General features: G+C 44.9%; 1 protein-coding gene across 1 annotated transcript; it reads right to left on the bottom strand.

Annotated features, from left to right (window-relative positions):
- Positions 1–933: 933 nt before the first annotated feature.
- On the bottom strand, positions 934–17,409 carry LOC112119663 (keratin, type II cytoskeletal 5-like). The gene is made up of 10 exons (XM_024218414.2): positions 17,397–17,409; positions 11,157–11,686; positions 10,283–10,497; positions 7,621–7,681; positions 5,627–5,722; positions 4,614–4,778; positions 3,549–3,674; positions 2,160–2,380; positions 1,308–1,342; positions 934–1,190 (listed from the first exon to the last, which is right to left on the bottom strand). Exons 2-10 carry the CDS (start codon positions 11,676–11,678, stop codon positions 934–936), a joined length of 1,698 nt encoding a protein of 565 aa, XP_024074182.2. The 5' UTR covers positions 11,679–11,686; positions 17,397–17,409.
- Positions 17,410–20,672: the final 3,263 nt, after the last annotated feature.

Here is a 20,672-nt window from a genome sequence, read left to right as displayed (position 1 = left end):
AGCAGTGTCTACAATGCTCTCCTGCTGACTTACTTTCTGCTTCTCGGGGAGGTGGAGTACAGAAGTCGACGGGAGAGCACTCTGCCATCGACTTAACTTGTCTTCACCAGACCTGCTAAATCGACACCGCTGTATCGATCACAGCAGTGCCAATTTAGCCACAAGTATAGACAAGCCCTGACTCAAAAAGGGGCTAAATCCTTAGTTAATGTAAATCACTGATTTAAGTGAAGCTGTACCAATTTATACCAGGATCCAGCCCAAATTTTTAACATAGTAAATCCATTTCATTTTTTGATGGGATAAAGTCATTTTCTTGACATATGCACAAGTGTTTAATTTTCTGAATATTACTGCATAGGAATGTTTTCCCTCCAGGTTGCTGATGGAATATCACTCTTTTGGGCTCAAATCTGTTTCTGGTACGATCTTTCTGAAGTCTATGGAGTTAAGCTAGGCATGTATGTTTTGTCTGATTGGCCAAGATTTTCAAAAGTGATGAGAGATTTTGTGTGCTGTAGTTTTTGATGCTTCACTGGAGTCACCTTAAAGGGGCCTGATTTCCAGAGAGTGGGTCCTCCCTTCTTTCTCAGAATCAGCCCCTTTATGGTATTTCAAGCTGGTCATTCAGAATTGGAGGTACCCCATATCGATAGCCACTTTTGAAAATCTTGGCCATTATCCGCCATAGTTTATTTCATGGTGTGGTTTTAAGTAGATTATGGTACCTGGCTTAAACCTAGAGGGAGAGTAGGTGTCACTACCATGACAACTGGTTGGGTGACAATTGTCACCATGACCGTTGCTCTCTTTGAGGCAATACGTAGCAGGTTATTGAGCTGTAAGGGACACCGTTCATTTCTCTTTTGGATGTCAGGGTTGGGTGGAGGGGCTGAGCTGCAGCCATTAGATGATAAGAGAAGGCACCATCTTCTAGACTCTCCTGCTTGTCGATTTCACCGACGTGGAGGTGACGGTTGTTTTCGCAATGGTACTGGACCCGCCTCCAGATCCGTACCCTCCCTTGCCTGCACTGTATCCTCCACCAGAGACGGATCCTCCACCTAAGGCATATCCACCTCTTCCACTGCCGGAACTGAAACCGATTCTACCACCACTGCCTCCTCCTCCTCCAAGGTAAATCCCACCTCCAAGTCCACCTCCAGAGGTTAAGCTGCCACCCGCCATGGCTGCAGAGGAAAACAAAGGCAGTTGGTTATTCCAGAAGCAAGCCCAGGAGTCCTAGCGCACAACCCACAACCTGACACCACCTCTAACAGAACAAGAAGAACGTGCAAGCTACTTACAGATGCTCACAGCACTTTGGCACTCTCCAGACATCCTGCAAGGGAAAGAAAGTGGTATGTGTTACACATCCAACAGAGCCGTTATACTGCTAGGAACCCTGCAATCAGTGATATTTCATCTGCTGAAGGCCAGGGTCAGTTTCTAGTCAGGAACTGGAATTCCCATTCTGCAGGATATTCCAACATTTTGGGGGTAAAAAATTATTCCGGTTCAGAATGAAAAAGCTGAAATTTTGAAATTTGCCATGAAAGAAACAGTTCAAACTTATTCGTAACAGTGTCATTTTGACTTTTGTATTGTATTAAAATATTAACTATATGTATTATGTACACATGCTACTAAATGTAATATCATGTTAAAATTAATAATTCTCCTATCATCTAAAAAAGTCAAAATGAAATTAGTCCGAATGATGCTATCAAAAGGGAACATTCCAACTTTTTCCTGTTGAAAAATTCTCAAAACCAAACACACTTCCACAAAACATTTCAATTCCTACAAAACTGCATTTTCAATGCAAGTTACATCACTTAACTCTCATAACTTAGACTGACTTACAGCATATGGGTAGACAAAGCCAAAGGCACACAGTCTTGCTTAAGGTCACCCAGCAGATCAGTGGCAGACTAGAACCCATGTCGCCTGAGTGCCTACCCAGAGCCCTATCCACTAGACCAGACCACCTCTTGCTCTTAAAGCAGCAGCATGTCCTAAATGCTAATACACCAATATTATTTGGGCAATATTAGTTGCCAGATCGTTTGGGGCATTGTTTTAAAAGGATGAGTATGACATGCGCCAAGTTTCCCCATTGACTTCAAAAGATCTGGTCCTCATTATATTGCCCTAACCTGCATTCTTCTCCTTCCAGCAGCTTCCTGTAGGTGGCGATCTCGATATCCAGCGCCAGCTTGACGTTCATCAGCTCCTGGTACTCCCGCAGCTGACGCGCCAAGTCTGCCTTGGCCTTCTGCAGGGCACCCTCCAGCTCAGCCAGTTTGCCCTTGGCGTCTTTGAGGACCAGCTCGCCTTGCTGCTCGGCCTCGGCAATGGAGCTCTGCAGCTTTTCACACTGCAAGGCAAGACAGACATCTGACGGATTCTGCTGAGGGTAGCACAGAAACCCAGGCCTGATCCTCCTTTGCCCTGTAGTGTATGTCATTGACAATGGTGCAAAGTGAGCGTAAACCACTGCCATTTTGGTAGGATAGTGGATTACATTCCATGTGCACTGGTATAAATGACTGAACGAGGGAGAATCAGGCTGCCGGAGTTTTACATTACCCCAGATTTTGCAACAATACTGAGATCACCAGAATGGTTTTCATTTGCAACCATGGTCCAAAGCCCAAGACCGGCCACAAATGAAACACTTCAGAAACGCATGGCACAATCTGATAAAAGCACCAGTCTCAGTATTGCCCAGGTGTTCAGAAATCATGGCACCAAAAAATCCATGAGATCAAAATTCAGGAGATCATACTAAATAAGTTGGGGCTTCTTTTTATCAGCCTTCTGATTTTGGAGGCTGTAGTGTTCAAGCTTCATCTCTGCAATCATGGCCTTTTCTTAAATGAAAGCTGAAAATCTCATGTCATCACCTGATTCCGGGAGCTGGGGCTTTTAAAAAGAAAAAAACACCAAATACCATGCAATGTGTGATTAAAAATCACAAGAATTGACAACATTGTAGTCACCACTCAAGAAAGGCAACTAGACTAGACAAAACTAGAAGAACAAGGGGTATTGTGGTAGAAATTATGTTAAATACTCATCAGCCCTTAGCTGTTGTTGAGTCTATAGGGAGACAGATAGACCTCAATGCTTTTCTTTAGCCAGAGCGCTTCCTGACATGAACAGAGCTGGCTGGAAAATGGAAATATGCCTTTTTATTTAAAAAAAATCCCAAATTGGGGCAAAAAGCCAAATATGTGAAATTTTTCATGAGAAGGGATTTGCAGAAAAATTCCATTTTAGGAGAAGGCTCTAGTCAAATTTGTTTTTTCCGGGCAGGAAGTGAAATTAACAAGAGCTTTCCCAGCAGGAACCTTGGGAGCTGCCATTTTGATGTTCTCAAAAGAAAATTGAAATGTTGTGAAAAGGGCTTTTTCGAATAGAAAAATCATTGCAATGGAAAGTTCCTCATGAGCGCTACGTCTACCAGATTTGAATTGCCTGCAGTGAAACCCTAAAGGAAATCATCCCAGGTTCACACTCACGTGCATGAAAAAAAGCCATACCTGCTTCTTCATATTTTCTATTTCAGCCCGTAGCCTCTGGATCATCCGGTTAAGCTCTGAGATCTCGCTCTTGCTGTCTCGTAGACTGTCTCCGTGTTTCCCCGCTGTCACCTGCAGCTCTTCGAACTGGTGTTCGGAAACAACATAACCGGGTGGTGTCAGACAAAGGCTAGTGCGTATACTCTTTGCAGCAAACCATCATCACCTAGTGAGTTATCTTCCAAAGAGGACACTGTTCACAAGAATCCAGTAGAGTATTCCAAGTGGGGAGACGGCCACCCTCTTGGTCGACATACCAGGGATTAAACCGGGGACCTCCAAAGCTAAAAAATATGAGCTGCTACTTGAGCTAAAGTTGCAGAAGTTGCGGGGGTGAGGGAGCTGGCAATTCATACCCTTTGTGCATCAGCCCAGTGGGATACACTCATCAGTGAGTTGCATTTGTAGCAGAGGTTCATAGCTCATGGGACCGGCTGGTTTTCCATGCCCTCTCCTTTTGCCACTCACTTGGGGGAATTGCTACTACTGAGGAAGCCTGCATTTTGGAAATGCACATGGGATTCTCACACCTGTGGCCGCCAGCAATAGTGGGGCGTTACTTCACGTTCCTGGGCGAAGGGGCACTTTGGGTTCTAACCATCTAACCATCTGCAGCACCAACTGGGATGGCTTGTGTCTTATGTGCACGGCTTAGCCAAGTTGTGAGCAAGTGTTATAGAGCAGAGACACAGTGTTTAGATGACTAAAGGACAGAGAGCAAATAATCTTATGGAGCCCCATCCCTACACACACACCACCCCCATCACAGCTTAGACCTCCTCAATCATCTTGGTGTGCAGCACCAAAGAGGTGACAGCCTCTTTGCCTTGGCCAAAGCTGCATGTGAAAAGACAGAGCATCCTACCTGTGGATGGCAGTCGCCACTCAGCTGTACAGGATAGCATTGGGCTTATATTTGCCCAGTGGCACGAGGCATTTTGCATCCAAACTCCCTGCATTCACTGAAGCCAATGGCAAAGCTCCCATGCGAGACATGATCAGGACCCTAGATGCTGGAGGACTCACCTTGCACTGGTAGCAAGACTCTGCCTCCGCTCGGCTCCTCTGAGCAATCTCCTCGTACTGGGCTTTGACCTCCCGGATGATGCTGTCCAGGTCTAGGTTTCGGTTGTTGTCCATAGACAGGACCACGGAGGCATCAGAAGCTGTCTGCTGCATCTGAGACAGTTCCTGAAAGTCCCATAAACGTGGGCTTTAGCCCCACCATGTTTTACATTGTATATGTTCCTCTCTTTCGCAGCCCTTCTCCATTTCAGATCCTCCCTGACTAGAGAGGTTGGTCTGAATTTTCTGAAGCGCCTAGTGATTTGGAGTGCCCAGCATGAGACGCCTTCAAGAGGCCTGATTTCAGAAGCACTTCCTGAAAATCAGCCCCCCTTTAAATATATCACAAGTTAGGTCCTCCCAAGCCAGTAGAATTTATCCAAGAGAGGTTTAAGAGATGACTTGATCTCCGTCTCCAAGTATCTTCACAGGGAAGAGATTTCTGATAGTAGACAGTTCTTTAATGTAACAGCAAAAGGCACAACGGGATCTAGTGGTTGGAAGGTGAAACTAGACACATTCAGACTAGAGACAGGGTGCGCATTTTTAATTGCAGTGAGGATGATTTAACCAACTGGAACAACTTGCCTAGGGATGGAGTCTCCATCACATGAAGTCTTTCAATCAAGACTGGACATCTTTCTCTATGAGATGCTCTTGCTTACCAAGAAGTGATGGGGTTGATACAGAAAGTTCTTGGCCGTATTATACAGGAGGCCAGACTAGATGATCACAACGGTCCCTTCTGGCCTTAAACACTAAGAATCTATTTAGACCTTGGTGCTGCTTCAGTTTAAATTGGAGAGAGGCTGCTAAGACACAAACCCGATCCTACACAGTCGACATGGATGTATTTTAAAGAGGAATATTCATCCTCAGAAAGCCAAAAATCCCAACCCCCATCCAGCTGTTTAGAATTAGCTCTCCAGGGGGTGTATTCCGCAGCTGACCAAGAGAATGGCAAGCCTTCTTACCGCCTCATACAGACATCTCAGGAAGTTGATCTCATCAGTCAGGGAGTCTAGTTTCGCTTGCAGCTCCACCTTGTTCATATAGGCAGCATCCATATCCTAAAGAAAAGATCGGTAATAGAGTGAATCTTTCCATCTCCTGAGGCTAATAAAATCAGGCTTCTAATTAGAGCTGGACAGAAACCAGATTTTCCATTTTGCAGGAAAATCCACGATTAAGATATTTTTTCCTGTTCTGAAATGAAACAAAACCAGAAAATTTTGAAATGTCCTGCCCGGCTCCGTTTGGGCGAGGGAATAATAATTTGGGGATGATTGAACTGGTTTTTGTTGTTTTTTCAATAAAAGTGAAACATTTTCTTCCGATTTTGATCTTTTTTTAAACTTTTAAAATGAAAAAAAGGGAAATGCTCCTTTCCACAAATATCAAACTGGGACATCTGGACATCAAAACACTTCCTTTCATTTTTTTTTGCTCAAATGAAAATTTCCTCAACATTGACACATTTTTCTAAACTTTTCAGTTTTGACGAAAGCTGCATTTTGGGGCAAAAAAAAAAAAAACTTCTAATCATTTTTATTAGTGATGCTTCCAAAAAATGGTCTCTAATGTTAGTCTGCCTACAGTAAACCTGAAGCTGGGACAAGCTGAATTGTGTATTGAGGAAGAGTATTTCTATGCATACGCATACAATATTGTCTCGTTGTTTTCTTGTGCTCTCTGTCTCTCTGCCTCTACCCTTTTGTCTTACTATACTTTGATTATAAGCTCTTTGAGGCAGGGACCATTTTTTTGTCCTGGGTTTGTACAGCACCTTGCACAATGAGGTTCTGGGCCAGGACTAGAGCTCCTAGGTTCTATTGCAATATAAATAAAAAATAATAATGGAGTAAAACACCTATAGAATTAAGGGTAATCATGTACAAAAAAGAGACATGCATCTGTGTAAGTTGTGTATTTGTCTACACAGTTTGTGTACTTGGCCTTCAGCAGTAGAAACACTGGTACCTAACAACCTTTTTCCTGATCTATTTTGCTATTATATCAGCCTGACCAGAACTCTTTTCTGAGATTCAGACTTGAAGAAGAGTTTTGTGTTGTTTCTCTCACCAACAGAAGTTGGTCCAAACTCAAGATAGGCCAAGACCTTAGAATCATAGAATCATAGAATATCAGGGTTGGAAGGGACTTCAGGAGGTCATCTAGTCCAACCCCCTGCTCAAAGCAGGACCAATTCCCAACTAAATCATCCAGGCCATGGCTTTGTCAAGCCTGACCTTAAAAACCTCTAAGGAAGGAGATTCCACCATCTCCCTAGGTAACCCATTCCAGTGCTTCACCACAAGATCTTAAGGTGTGTTGGGGAGCTCCGTTAAGATGAAACTAAATTTAAAGAGTGGAATTTTACTGAGCAGCAACTCTTAGCATACTCTGACGACTATTTTAAGAGCTATCTTAGCAGTGTACTAGCCACAGGATATGCAGTGGAACAAAGAACTTTGAAACTAGCCTCAGATAAGAAGTGCGTACCAAAAAAAGGAAATGAATAAGAACCAGAAGATACACAATATGGGTAACAAGGGTATAGTGGCTCCTAAATCATAGGAGAAGTAAGACCCTCTGCAGACTGGATGCAGGCCATCTGCAAACTCCGGGGAGGTCTTCAGCAGTAACTGTTTGCCTCTCTGTGTATGTGCTGTTTTTACTAACTGTTACTTCAATAAATGCAATCAAAGCTGACTTACTAGGGGGTTGTTATTGAACTAATCCCAACTCGAGAGAACCGCTCTCCCTAAACATATAATCACAGTTTAAAATTGTAGCAGTCATTGCTTATCAATTCATTGGTTGGTGATGATCAGCAAATTATGAATTATCAACTCTCCCTTTGTTCTTTTGGGGGGGCAATTTTAAACAAAGAGTTCCTAATAATCCCAACCATTTTCTGTTCATCGCTTAAAGCTTCCTGTCGATTTTACCCAGCTGATTGGCTCACCCTTTTCAGGACCACAAAGTCATTCTCCACAACTGTCCTTTTGTTTATTTCCTCTTCATACCTGTGGAGTGTAAAGAGAGAAAACAGGGTCCGGTTGCTTATTTTTATTCTTGCTTAAGTCATTGGCCACAAGACAAAGAGGCTAATGGAAATGGGTCGGACCCCTTTGGCAAAAATCTACCACCATGTTTGAGGATTTATGGACAAACAGCAACATTTTGCCTTCCCAAACGAACCACTGATTGCTGCCATCTTTCTAAAACTCCCAACCCAACAAAGAGTCCAATGATGCAAATACTTACTACCAAGAGCAGCATGGGACCTCCATGAGGAGCTTCATTCACTTCAGGGGGGCCACTCATGGTAGCAAACTTCGCACCCGATAGCAAGTGTTTGCAAAATTAGGCACACAAAGTGGTACTTCCATACTACGTCTGATAGCCCAACTTATTATGATATAACTGCACTCAAGTATTGAATCATGATGTCTCAGGGACTTAGCAGTGCAAACACCTATCAGGTCATCTGGGCCACCCCTAAAATGGCTTAGCAAATTGTACACTTTCTAGTGTTTTGTGCAGCTTTGTTTTAAAGGACTGTCTATATTCAAGGGGGATGTAACAATATCATAGAACTATAGGGCTAGAAGGGACCTCTCCAGTGGTCATCTAGACTAGTCCATCTCCCCATGCTGAGGTAGGATTAAGTATATCTAAACCATCTCTGACAGATGTTTGTCTAACTTGTACTTAAAAATCTCCAATATGGCGGGATTGTAGAGGTGAAAACTCCTCTCACTGTCCATGTGCTTGCGTGAGGGATGCGTGTGAGCTGAGAGAACAGGTTCAGTGAAGGATCAAAGGATTTTGTTGACTTCTGTGAGCCCATGAGTTTATACCCTAGGAATGTTTGTGGATTTCTTATAGCTCTCGAACAAGAATCGTGGAACCCATCCAGTCAAACTGATCGTTCTCTGCTGTTCTCTCTCTACCAAATTCACAGCCATGAAAAACGCATCACGGACTGTGAAATCTGGTCTACCCCTGTGTGCTTTTACCGTACACTATAAAGATTTCACAGGGGAGACCAGCATTTCTCAAATTGGGGGTCCTGACTCAAAAGGGAATTGCGAGGGGGGTCACAAGGTTATTTTTAGGGGGGTCACGGTATTGCCACCCTTACTTCAGCGCTGCCTTCAGAGCTGGGTGGCTGGAGAGTGGCGGTCGTTAGCCGGGCACCCAGATCTGAAGGCGGCGCCCTGCCAGCAGCAGCGCAGAAGTAAGGGTAGCAATACCATACCGTGCCACACTTACTTCTGCGCTGCCTTCAGAGCTGGGTGGCCAGAGAGTGGCAGCTGATGACTGAGGGCCCAGCTCTGCAGGCAGAAGCACAGAAGTAAGGGTGACAATACCATACCGTGCCATCCTTACTTCTGTGCTGCTGGCAGCGGCTCTGCCTTCAGAGCTGGGCTCCTGGCCAGCAGCCCAGCTCTGAAGGCAGCGCACCGCCAGCAGCAGCACAGAAGAAAGGGTAGCAGTACCAGAACCTCCCCTACAATAACTTGCAACCCCCAACAACTCCTTTTTGGGTCAGGTCCCCTACAATTACAACACCGTGAAATTTCAGATTTAAATAGCTGAAATCATGAAATTTATGATTTTAAAAAACCTATGACCGTGAAATTGACCAAAACGGACCGGGAAATTGATAGGGCCCTATCAATGAGACTACATCCCACATTATTCACATCCAAGAACAGGGGATTTTGTTAAATTTCCAGCTTGGCGAATTGGTTTCAAAAGTCCTACCCACAAAGAAATCCATTTTCTTCCATTTCTGCCTTGCCACAAAGGTAAAACCCGACTGATTTCAAATTACCCAAGAGCAAGTTAGAGTGGGATCTGTCCACTAATATAATACAATTAAATCTTAATAATCCATTCCTAATTAGGGAAAAGGTCAACTATAATAAATCTCTACCAGAAGATCTTTCAATCAGAACCATAATTCATATTCACATTATTAGTGCTGGTAGAAAAATGAATTGAGTCAATTCATAGAATCACAGAATCATAGAATATCAGGGTTGGAAGGGACCTCAGGAGGTCATCTAGTCCAATCCCCTGCTCAAAGCAGGACCAATTCCCAACTAATTCATGAAAATTGTATCCTTCCTTGTCAAAATTCAAAATTTTGATGACAAATTTCATCAAATTTTGAAAAAAAAATTGACCATTTCTACAGCTGATTGAAAGATGGGGTGAAATTTTCATGAACATTTTGACAATTTATTTTCTCAGCATTTGAAATTTTTATGGACATTTCATCCACATTTCAAATTTTGAAGGTTTTTATTTTTTTACCATCTCTACAGCTTGTTGAAACATATAATTCAATTTCTGTGAACATTTTGTCCATTTTTTTGGTCAAAATTTGAAATTTCAGTAAAAATTTCACCAATATTTCAAATTTTGACTTTTTTGAAAAATCAAATTTCAGAAAATTTTCAGAAAATTTCCACCAACTCTATTTATTATTAGAAATTGACCCAGGCCAAACCCCAGAACCCAATAATCTGAACTTTGGCAAATTTCCAATTGGCTTCCCAGCTTTCTGACTGGAGTCTGACTGCAATGATTATACTTCATTATTATTTCCTTACTTGTTCTTGAAATCCTCCAACAGATCTTGGAAGTTCTTCCGCTCAGTATCCAGCTGTCTCCTCTCATTTAACAGACCATCTAGCTGCTTTCTCAAGCCATTGATATAAGCCTCAAAGAGCTGGTCAAGGCTCTTTTTAATGGGGCCTTGGCCCTGTTCCTGCAAGAGTTTCCATTTCGTCTCCAGAACTTTATTCTGCTGTTCTAGAAATCGGACCTGAAAGCCAGAAGAGAGTGGTTGGAAAAAAAAAAAGATTATTTAAAATTTTCATCCTTCTTTTTTGTTTGTTTTCTTATTGTTGTTGACCAGGTCTAGTGAGTTTAACCTTTTGCCCTATACAGCTATCCTGAAAGCAATGACTCAGTAACCCTGCTCCAGAATCCTCTTGAATAAACAGGAAAAAATGCTCCTCGAACAACAGAATCAAATATTTGTGCAGGGATTTTTTTCCAGACAAAATTCTCAGTCATAGGCAAAAGAAACTTGAGCTTTCTAATCACAGAGACACCAATGGATTAGAAGAATCCACGCCAATAGGGCTAACTACGTAAATGGATGGTGTTGACCAGATGGGAGATGACATTTAGCAGGGAATACATCGTACAATTTGTTGCCTTGGTAACCAATGCTAATGGTCCAGTAGGTAGAGCAGAAACCCATGGTTCAATTCCCTAGTCTACCAATAACCTTCTCTGTGACCTTGAGCAAGTCACTTCCCCTCCTACTCTTTGTCTCGTCTATTTACAGTGTAAGGTCTTTGGGGGAAGGGGCTGTCTTTTGCAAAGTGTTTGTACAGTCACAGGCAGTTGGGGAGGGGCTGATCTTGCGTGGGGTCTCTAGGAGCAATAGAATGTCCCTTCCCCCACTCATCTCACCTTGTCAATGAAGGAGGCAAATTTGTTGTTCAGGGTCTTCATCTGCTCCCTTTCCTCTTTCCGCACTTTCTGGATCTCTGGGTCGATCTTCAAGTTGAGAGGAGTCAGGAGGTTCTGGTTGATGGTCACTTCTTGAATGCCACCAGGTGGGCAAACAGGAAATCCAGGGCCATCCCATCCACCACCGAATCCTCCTCCAGCCCCACCACCAAAGCAACCACCGAGCCCACCACTGAACTGTCCCCCAGACCCAGCACCACCGCCAAACCTTCCACCCGCTTGGCCGCCAGACCCAAACCCTCCACAAGTGCCACCAAATCCACCAATGGAAATCCTTTTATTTCCTCCCAAGTTATGCAGGCTCCTACTGCCAAAGCCTCTGGGACTGCAGGCAGAGCCTGCACATCCTCCGCGTGACACCGTGCTGAAGCTGACTTTGTTCCCACCACCAAAACAGGCAGAGCTGGAGCTGAAACCCCTAATGCTGCTTCCCAGGCTTTGGCCAGAAAACTGGCGAGACATAGCGGCAGCTTCTCTGCAGCAGAAGAGAAGAGAGAAGGAGACCTTGACGGGGCAGCTACCAGAGGAAAGTCCCACAGCAAAAGCCGTTGAGTCCCTCTAAAGACAGTGCAAATCTCTTCCTTTTTATCTGTTCAGGGACTTGGCTAGGTAACAGGAGAGTGGAGAAAGGTGTCATTTTGTGTGTTCTTTGGGCTTAGATGAGCCATCACCTCTTCCCTTTGCCAAAAAAACTGACTTTCCCTGAAACACACCCCAAAGAGCTAAAAAACCTGCAGCAGTACTGTTGTCTTTGGGAACTCTTGTTTGCCTCAAATTACTTGTGTTTTCCTTGTACCAACCCAGAATAGATTATCCAGTCTTTCTTCGATGACACGGCATTCTAAATTCCTTGACATATTTCGCCCTAGGGCAAGACCCTTCCTAGATCCAGATCACTGACTTTTTAAAGCCTGTTAGCAAGTGTTGGTTTAGTGAATTTAGAAGAAATACCCTGCCTTTCACAATTCAGAAGACAAAACAAAACAAAACAAAAAAAAACCACAACACACCCCAGGATTGCCCCATAAAATCAACTTTCTGCTTGGAAAAAATGTTGATTTGCATTCTCCAAAATCAGTTTCTTAATCCAGGGGGAAGAGATGGAAGCTGTCTGAACTATAGCAATGAAAAGAGGTTGTGGGTTTACTTAGTTAAAACATTAATCTCCATCTTCATTTCTCGGTCCTATTTAAGAGGACTGATGCATGCTAGCTGGAGAACATACATAGGTTTGCAGAGATGTGAGGCGTTTCATTACCAAGGGTATGTCTACACTACAGGATTAATCCGAATTTAGATAATTCGAATTTGGGAAACAGGTTGTATAAATTCGATTGTGCGCGGCCACACTAAGCACCTTAATTCGGTTTTAAACCACATTAATTCGGTGGTGTGCGGCCACACTACCCCATTAACTTAAACACAGTAATTCGGTGGTGTGCGTCCACACTAACCCTAATTCGAATTAACAAAATCGATTTAGGCTCTACTCCGTTCGTCGAGGTGGAGTACAGAAATCGATTTAAAGGGCCCTTTAATTCGAATTAACTGGCTCTGTAGTGTGGACGGGTGAAGGGTTAATTCGGATTAAGGCAGCTAAATCCGAATTAAAGTCGTAGTGTAGACCAGGCCCAAGTGTTCTAATCAAATGTTTAGTGTCTGCAATCTAGCTTCCTCATTTCAGCCTCAGCATGCAAGCTAGAAAAGACAAGGTCATTCACTATATGGCAAGCAGAGAACAATAGAGACCCAGGTGACCTCACTGCCCAAGACGCCTGCAATGGCAGGGAATTGATTAGGTGAGATATGCTTTGATGAGCCTAGCAATCAATCCACACCCCATGCTGCAGAGGAAGGTCAAAAGTCCCCAACATCCCAGGTCAGGTTGGCCTGGGGGAAAATGCCTTCCCAACCCCAAATGTGTGTATCAATATGCCCCTGAGCATGTGAGCCAAACCCACCAGCCAGGCATCTAGGAAGAGAATTCTCTGGCCCACCTCGGAGCATTGATCCACCCCATCCAGTGCCCCATCTCCACCATGGACCCATTAATGGGTTGCGCAGGGAACTGGCCCTCAGATATTTTTGTCAGGACATTACATTCAGTTAATGATGATGTGTGTGCTCATGGTGAGGGGTATTCTGCTTTTAGTACGAGTCACTCACTGGGCCAAACTACATCAGAATAGTTCTAGTGATCTCCACTCACTGAGGTATCTGGGGAACCTACCATGCTGGAGTCTTGCAGGTTAGAAAAGCCATTCCTTCTGGAAGATCCCAGCGTTGCCCTGTACATCACAGCCCATCATTAGGTTGTTGGTCTGTCTCATGGGGTTTCAACAGGTCAGGTGGCCTTTTGACGTGAAATCAGGAACATTTGGGTGAACTGATCCCAGGCCATTTGACTTCGGCAAGAAAACTGTTGTGGGCAAATGAGCATACCAGCGTTGCGATGGTCACATTGGCTAGTGTTACATGCCTTTGTTGTGTTTCACTAAACACACTGGAACCTGAACGTAAGACTACTTTGTGACACACCTCGTGTCTTAAGATCCCACCCAAAATATCCCATACATGTCTGGAGTGAGATGAATGCGGACCCTCCTTTTCTTAGAAGCCCAGCGTGATCTAGTGACTGGGGCACACTCTACCACAGATCCGCTGCACGACCTTCAGTAAAACATGCCACTTTTTCCCCTCCTGTGTTTTGCCTATTTTGATCTTCAGAGCAGGGACCGTCTTTAACTCTGTATTTGCAAAGTGCCTAGCACAATGGAGCCCTGATCTTAGAGCTTGTCTGCACGTCAAGTTACTGCGCAGCAAGCCTGGGTGTGAATCTACAGGGCGCCATGCAGTAACTCATCATGTAAACAAGCCCTTGGGTGCAGGCCGATGGTAATACAAATGTAAATAACACCTAGTACTTCGCATCAGTAGATCTCAACATTCTTTACAGGCCAGTATGATTATCCCCATTTTACACATGGGAAAACTAAGCCAAAACAGGTCATATGACTTGCTCTAGATCACCCAGAAGGTCAATGACCTGACTAAGACTAGAAGCCAGGTCTGCTGAGTCTCTGTCCAATACACGACCCACTAGACCACTGGCCACTCATGTAAACTGGTTTCACGTTGGTCACTTAAAACAGGAATCACTATGCATATATTTATACAGGGTTCTTTGCATCTGTTATATTGGAATTTCAGTATGCTCCTACACACGTCTTTTGGGTAGCTCCTGCCTGTATAGAATTATACAGAATAGATGAATATAGATATAGAAGAGTCCAATAGAATTTAATGGAGATGATCACCTTTCTACAGACTTCCTGTCGACCAACCTGCCAAATTCTACAGCAAGGATAAAATTCTCTAGCAAACTTTATAAGGAGTTCCTAGTGAATGCCCTTTAATTTCTACAGAATCTTCTTGGTGGTGCTGTTATGAGATTCTACAAGGCTTTTCCATAAGACTTCACGGTACTTCACCCAAACAGTTTATGGGCAAGGGCGGACCCCCCGCAGCAGACTTCAACTCCAGCGGCCAGCTCGGATTCCTGAACAGGGAGGGTGGCTCAGATTTGGTGTTCTGCGTTGGGCCTATGCGAGTGATGTCCAGTTCTACCGAAGACGGTAATATCTACTGCTCTAGATTCGGGTCCATCTCCGTCACATGTCAGGTGACGGAGACCTAGCGACCACAGGAGTTGAGCTAGAGGGGGATTTTTGAACCATGTTTTTCTTTAGCAAATGCTGATTCTTCAAAATGGAAACTTTTCCCAGAAGCATCTTGGCTTCAATGAAACTTTCTCAGGTCCAGGCTAGAATTTCTTGGGGGCGGGGAAGCCGAGAGTTCAGTGGTTAGGGCACTCGCCTAGTTAAAATCAAGCACAGCACAGCTTTGCACCCGCATCTCCTGTTACCCGGGGTTCTTTCAACCCAAAGCTCTTGGTAACTTTTACTCTGTGCGAGGGGGTGTCAGGAAATAAATCAGGGGAGACACGGCCGTCCGACCGATAGATGGCTGGCACAAACAGGACAACACAAGAATGCTTTCACTTAAAGCTAAACTTTACTTAGTCTCAAGCACTTACACACGTCCGCAACAGATTAGTAAAACACCCCCCAACCCTTGATAATTACCAAAGCTCAGTGTGGCGCTCGAGTGAAACAGCGGCAGGCTTCCGGTGGCCAAATCTTCCGTCTGCCAGTGGGGACCGCAAGATGTATCCAGAGGGAGAGTCCAAAAAGAGTCCCCAAACGAGTCCAACTATCTCAAGCTTTTTCCCCTTATTTATACATTAGTAATACAATGACATGTTCCTTAAAGAAAACTTGTTAAGCAAGCAGTTCCAATGGGCAAGCAAGAGGCTCCTTCTGATTATTGATTAACCAGGTGTGGGTTTTTCCAGAGTTTGCAGCCTGGAGACCCCAATGGACATTCCTGGGGCACATCCTGCTCTTTTAAAATGCATGTATCAGCAACTTCAACGTAATTCTGATCAGGAAGGACGCGGGGTCAAGCCGCCCTTTCTGTGACACCACAAAACTCCCCCCTCCCCTCCTGCCTTGGTCAAGCTGAGACTGCTGAATGGCCAATTGACAGCTTGCTGACTAGGCCGCCTTTAACAATAAGCCATTTTTCACAAAACGGAGTTCTGGCTTTCCAGCCAGCCCTCCGCAGGCGTAACTCTGTTAAATCACACCAGCTCCACTAGTGTAAAATGGTGTGATCGGAGGATCAAGCTGCTGGCTCTAAAAGATTTTGCCTGTTTCCTGTGCTCCCCATCCGTCTCCGATCAACGGCAATCGCAGTAGCTAACCTCACCCTGAAACTCTCGACCGACTCTTGGTACAAGGTTCAGCTAGCAAGACAGCTCTGTGGTAGAAGTAGCAAAGTCCCATGAATGGGGCCTAGGATTAAGAGACATGGGTGCTGCGCCCACATCTGCCACTGACTTTGTGTGAAACCCCTGGGCAAGTTGCTTCTTTACTCTGCACCTCAGTTTCCCTAGCTGTAAAATGGGAACCTGCTGTTGTGAAGTGCTTTTCAGATCTACAGCTTTAAAAGGTAGGTATCATTATCCCTGATAGGGCTGGTGGGGAAAAAATTATGTCTACACCATTCTTCCAATAGAAAACTGGCATTTCAATGCACAGACTCTTTTCATGGACAGTGTTGGCTTTGGGTAGAAAATTTTGACTTTTCATCCCAAAAAAAGAAGAAAAAAGGTTTTAGCCTGAAAATTTCAGTTTTTCAATGAAAAGGGCAAAATTTTCCATGGGGGAAACAAACCCCCATTTTCCAACCAGCTGCTCTCCTTGACATTTTGCAAGACATTTTTGGAACTATGCCTTGGTTTTTTCCTCCGCCCTCGTGAGATCCTGCTGCTTCTGCACTAGTCATCTACAGACTCTTTCGCTGCAAAGGAGGGGAAAAACAAATAAAGCAATAAAAATATAATTGCTTCATTCAACTCTTAGTTTATATTGTAATTAGCACCGGTGTCCTTAGTCACACAAATGCAAGATCCTCATCTATGTCCCTGGAACAAAACCCACACCTTGCCCCAACCCCAGGCTGTTCCTGAACCGAGACAAGGAAGCCAGATTTTGTGCTGTGCACTCTGTCACAGTCTCATTTCTCGTAAGGCTTGTGGGTAATCTTTTAGTGAACCAATTCTTCAAATCCCACTTGTTTTGCCCCAGCTCTTTCTGCATCTAACTAGACCATACATGGAGTCTAGTAAATAAACTCACGAAGGGGATTTCGGGGGATGGGGGAATCCCCCCAGGAGGCCATAGATTTGGAGGAAAGATATTCCCTGCACTGCAAATGCAGCCTTAAGGCCACAACATCTTCCACCTGAGGGGACTGGCCAATGAATTTGCACAGCAGGTGAAAATTCACACTGTGCAGAATAGAATAGAACTGGCACTAAGTGCCATTAGTTTGAAAGTTTAAATGGTGCATAGGCCTTTTCCTGGCTCTGCACAGGGCTGAATTTCACCTACTATACATAACCCTCTTTCCAGCCCCAGGAAACCTTTTCCGTGCCCGAACGCCTGGATACCCCAGGTCTCTAGGCGCGAACAGCTTCTTTGCATGGCTTCTCCGCATACTTCCCCAGGGCGTGCAATGAAATGAATAGGTAAGGGACTGAACTCAGCTCTTCACTGATGGGAGGGAGGCGGAGTCTGTCTCTCTCCCATCTTGCGCAATTGACAAGTCTGCCAGAAAACTGAATCAACCTGTTTGAGTCTTGTTGGCCATTACAGGGAGAGTTGCTACCGGGAGTTTCCAGAGTAGCTACTTTACCTTATGTCCTACACTTTTACAGTGGGGCATCCCATTCTCCTTATATTCTGGGCGTGACAATAGCCAGCGTGCCCCGAGTCCCCGGGGTACTATAGTGGGCCTACCCGCTTGTGATCGTGAGGTGTGGCATCATGTTATAGAAGTCGATGGGCTGCCCACACGTGGGGCTCTCTGGCCGCCCATCTCACAAGAACAGAGCAGAAGGAAAAGGTCAAGGGGAAAGACTAGAGATCCTGAAAAGATCAGGAGCCTAAATTTTGCTAGCAATTTGCAGTGTCCAACCCATATAGAGGGCCTGCTTTTCAGGGGGGCTGTGCTCAGAGCTTTCAGATCCCTTTAAGGTGTCCCAGGCCGGACACCCCAAAAAATTATTGTTAGTCGCTTTTGAGAATATAGGCCAGGACTTCTTGGTTAAGGATCCATTTAAAACAAAGGGAATTTTGCCATTGATGTCTATGGGGTGCAGTGTCATGCTGTTAAGACATATAAAAGGGGATAGTGCCAGGTGCCGTAATAATGACGGGTAGGGGCAAAGACGTTCCAGGAGGCAAGCGGTCATAATTCAAGGACAGTTGGCAACAGATGTAAAGCCGATCCCTGGAAATGCTTCTTTGGCGTCTCCCACTCTTTTGCAATGTTGTGTTAATGTCAATGGAATAAGGGGCCCGTGGAACCAACAAAGTAAACATACTCCTGCCACTGCACAAGGCTTGGGATTTCAAGTACAGAGACCGCAGGCTGCTTCGTGCCATGGCAAACACACTAGAAAATCCACGCCAAGGTTTGGAAACGCACTGATGAGGAAACACGGAAGAAAACGCATCCAAAATGAAATCTAAAGCCTTTTCAGAGGGAAATGGAGTGGCTATGGAAAACCATCTTAATGAAAACATATTCAAGCCCCATTTCTCAGAGAGAGAGAGGATATTTGACTAGGGCTTCTTGATCTGACAAGCAATCCTTTCTAATGGGGATGAAAGGGCTAGTTTTGTGGTTGAATTCTGACCCAGCCTTTGGCTAAACAGACCAACCCCAGGAGGAAAAGAAACACGATAGGAAAGCTGGGGGGAGCATGGGTTTTTGTAGAGGTTTTCTGGATATAAGGTGACTGGTCAATCACAGGTGGATGTTCCCTACCTGTCCCCTTGATTTTCCTCCTGTTTTTATTTTCTCCTTCCTCCCATTGCCTTCCCTGCCCCCCAGCCTCTTTTTTGACATCTCCATATTTTTCCCTCTTGGATGTTCCATTAGTTTCCCAGCCGCTTTGTTAAGCCCACTCCCTGAATATACCGTAGATCATATTCCCCGACTGGAAAAAGACGCCATCATGATGATAAAAAGAAGAAGGCTACTGGCAGAGCTCCAAGACCCCGCCACCTTGGCCGAAGTAGCCCAGATTTGATTACTTCCCAGGCACGCTACAAAGAGACACCTGTTTATGGAAAAGGCTGGGGTAGGTTCCCTAGATGAAGGAGGTAGGTGGATGGCTGGCTGGCTGAGTTCCTGTGGAACTGCTGATTTTAATGTTTAATTTACACTGTACCCATTATATAATTAATTATGTTAAGGTGCCGAGAGCCTGGGGCTAGGCCTCTCTCTCTCTCTCGTTTGAAAATTAAATAAATCAGTGGCACACTTGGGCACGTATACACTGCCGTCAGAGGTGTACTCAAAACAGGACGCGGATACATCCCAGAGTTAGTTTTGATCTAGCTACCTCAGATATCCATAGCCGCGTGGGCTGCACACGCCCGCGTGGGGCCTTGGGTCCTTACTCAGATGGCTCTCTCTTGCTGAAATCCGTACTGCTGGGGACTCACTGCTAGTGTTATTTGAGCTAGCTAGGGCGTATCTACACCTCGGATTGCCGTGTAGACAGAGCCTTCGTCTTCTTGGCTAGATGCACGTAGCAACCCGTACCAGATTACCTTGTTTGGAGCAACATCTTGAGACCTTTTTGCCCTCCATATTTCTCTCTCTCTCTCTCTGTGCCGCCTTCTGTCACTCAATGTTAGGCAACATCACCAACCAGATGCGGGAGGAAAAGACCACCCCTCCCCAAAGGAGACCAGGGGCACCACAATCAACAGGTCCCAAAACCTCTGGCGAGATTGTCACGCCAGTCGCAAAAGACATCTCGTGCCAAGGATTCAAGGGGTGGGAAACACGCCGCCACTAGCTGAGCAGAGCTGCCCTTTGAAATCAACGGGGCGTAGCGTCGAAAAACTTGACGGAACAACATGGCCCCAGAGTAAATTGCCTGCAAACTCATTCCCCTAATCTCTCGTGCCTGTCTCATTGCAGGCTGGAGCGAGGGTTCAAGTTACAGCCCCTCCTCTCTATTATTATCAGTGATTATTGTTATATTAAAATTACAGCAGCACCCAGAAGGTGCAAGGCACTTTGCAAGCACCGAGTGACTCATCGAGTCCCTGGCTTGAAGATCCCACAGCAGCAGGAGGGAATTCCTTCCCCTACCAAAAGCCAACCCATGACCCACGCAAGACTTAAGTCCCATTTAAGGCTTTAGAAGCAGATCCTTAGCCGCTGTAAGGAGATGGAGCTGTGACAATTTATGCCACCTGAGGTTCTGCCCTTTAGGGATTAATTGGGATTTCAGTGGTTTATGGGGCTTATGCTGCACAGGCGTGAATTTCCAGCAAAGCACTTACACGCAAGTTTAATTTAAAGCATGTGAGTAATGACATGCTTTATATTAAGCACACACTGAAGTGCTTTGCTAGAGCAGGGCCTAAATGCGTTAAGTGAAGTGGAAAAAAATCAGACACTCCCAGAAAGAGAGAAATAGCTGATTGAATACAAATTGTTTTTAAATGCAGCTCTTTGTAGCCAACACGACTTCTGTGCTCTGCAGGGCAGCGTTACTTTTAATTCGTTTCAATGAGACTTGCTTGGGGCTTTGGATCAGTCCCTTACAAGTCAAACTATTCCAGCAGACGCGGTCGCCTCTCAGCTCCTTGGAATGGTAACATTTGGTGCCGCTCCTGTTTCAATCTGGACCCGATCCCCCGAGGTGGCAAAGGCTAGATTGTTAAAAGGATTTAGGCACCTCGAGGTGCCGCTAGATGACTAGTGGGCTTTTCAGAAGAGCCCAGGCACCTCAGTCCTGAGTGC

The sequence above is a fragment of the Terrapene carolina genome, unplaced genomic scaffold, assembly GCF_002925995.2.
Source record: "Terrapene carolina triunguis isolate 2854851 unplaced genomic scaffold, T_m_triunguis-2.0 Scaffold836, whole genome shotgun sequence".
Taxonomy (NCBI): domain Eukaryota; kingdom Metazoa; phylum Chordata; order Testudines; family Emydidae; genus Terrapene; species Terrapene triunguis.
Note: the sequence above shows the minus strand (reverse complement) of the source record. Positions and strands in the feature narration are given on the sequence as shown.

Coding starts and splice junctions, on each gene's coding strand:
- LOC112119663 (XM_024218414.2), bottom strand. CDS start 11,678: ATGTCTCGCCAGTTTTCTGGCCAAAGCCTGGGAAGCAGCATTAGGGGT. Junction 4,779..5,626: donor TGAGATGTCTGTATGAGGCG/GTAAGAAGGCTT, acceptor TGGGACTTTCAG/GAACTGTCTCAGATGCAGCA. Junction 3,675..4,613: donor AGTCTTGCTACCAGTGCAAG/GTGAGTCCTCCA, acceptor TCCGAACACCAG/TTCGAAGAGCTGCAGGTGAC.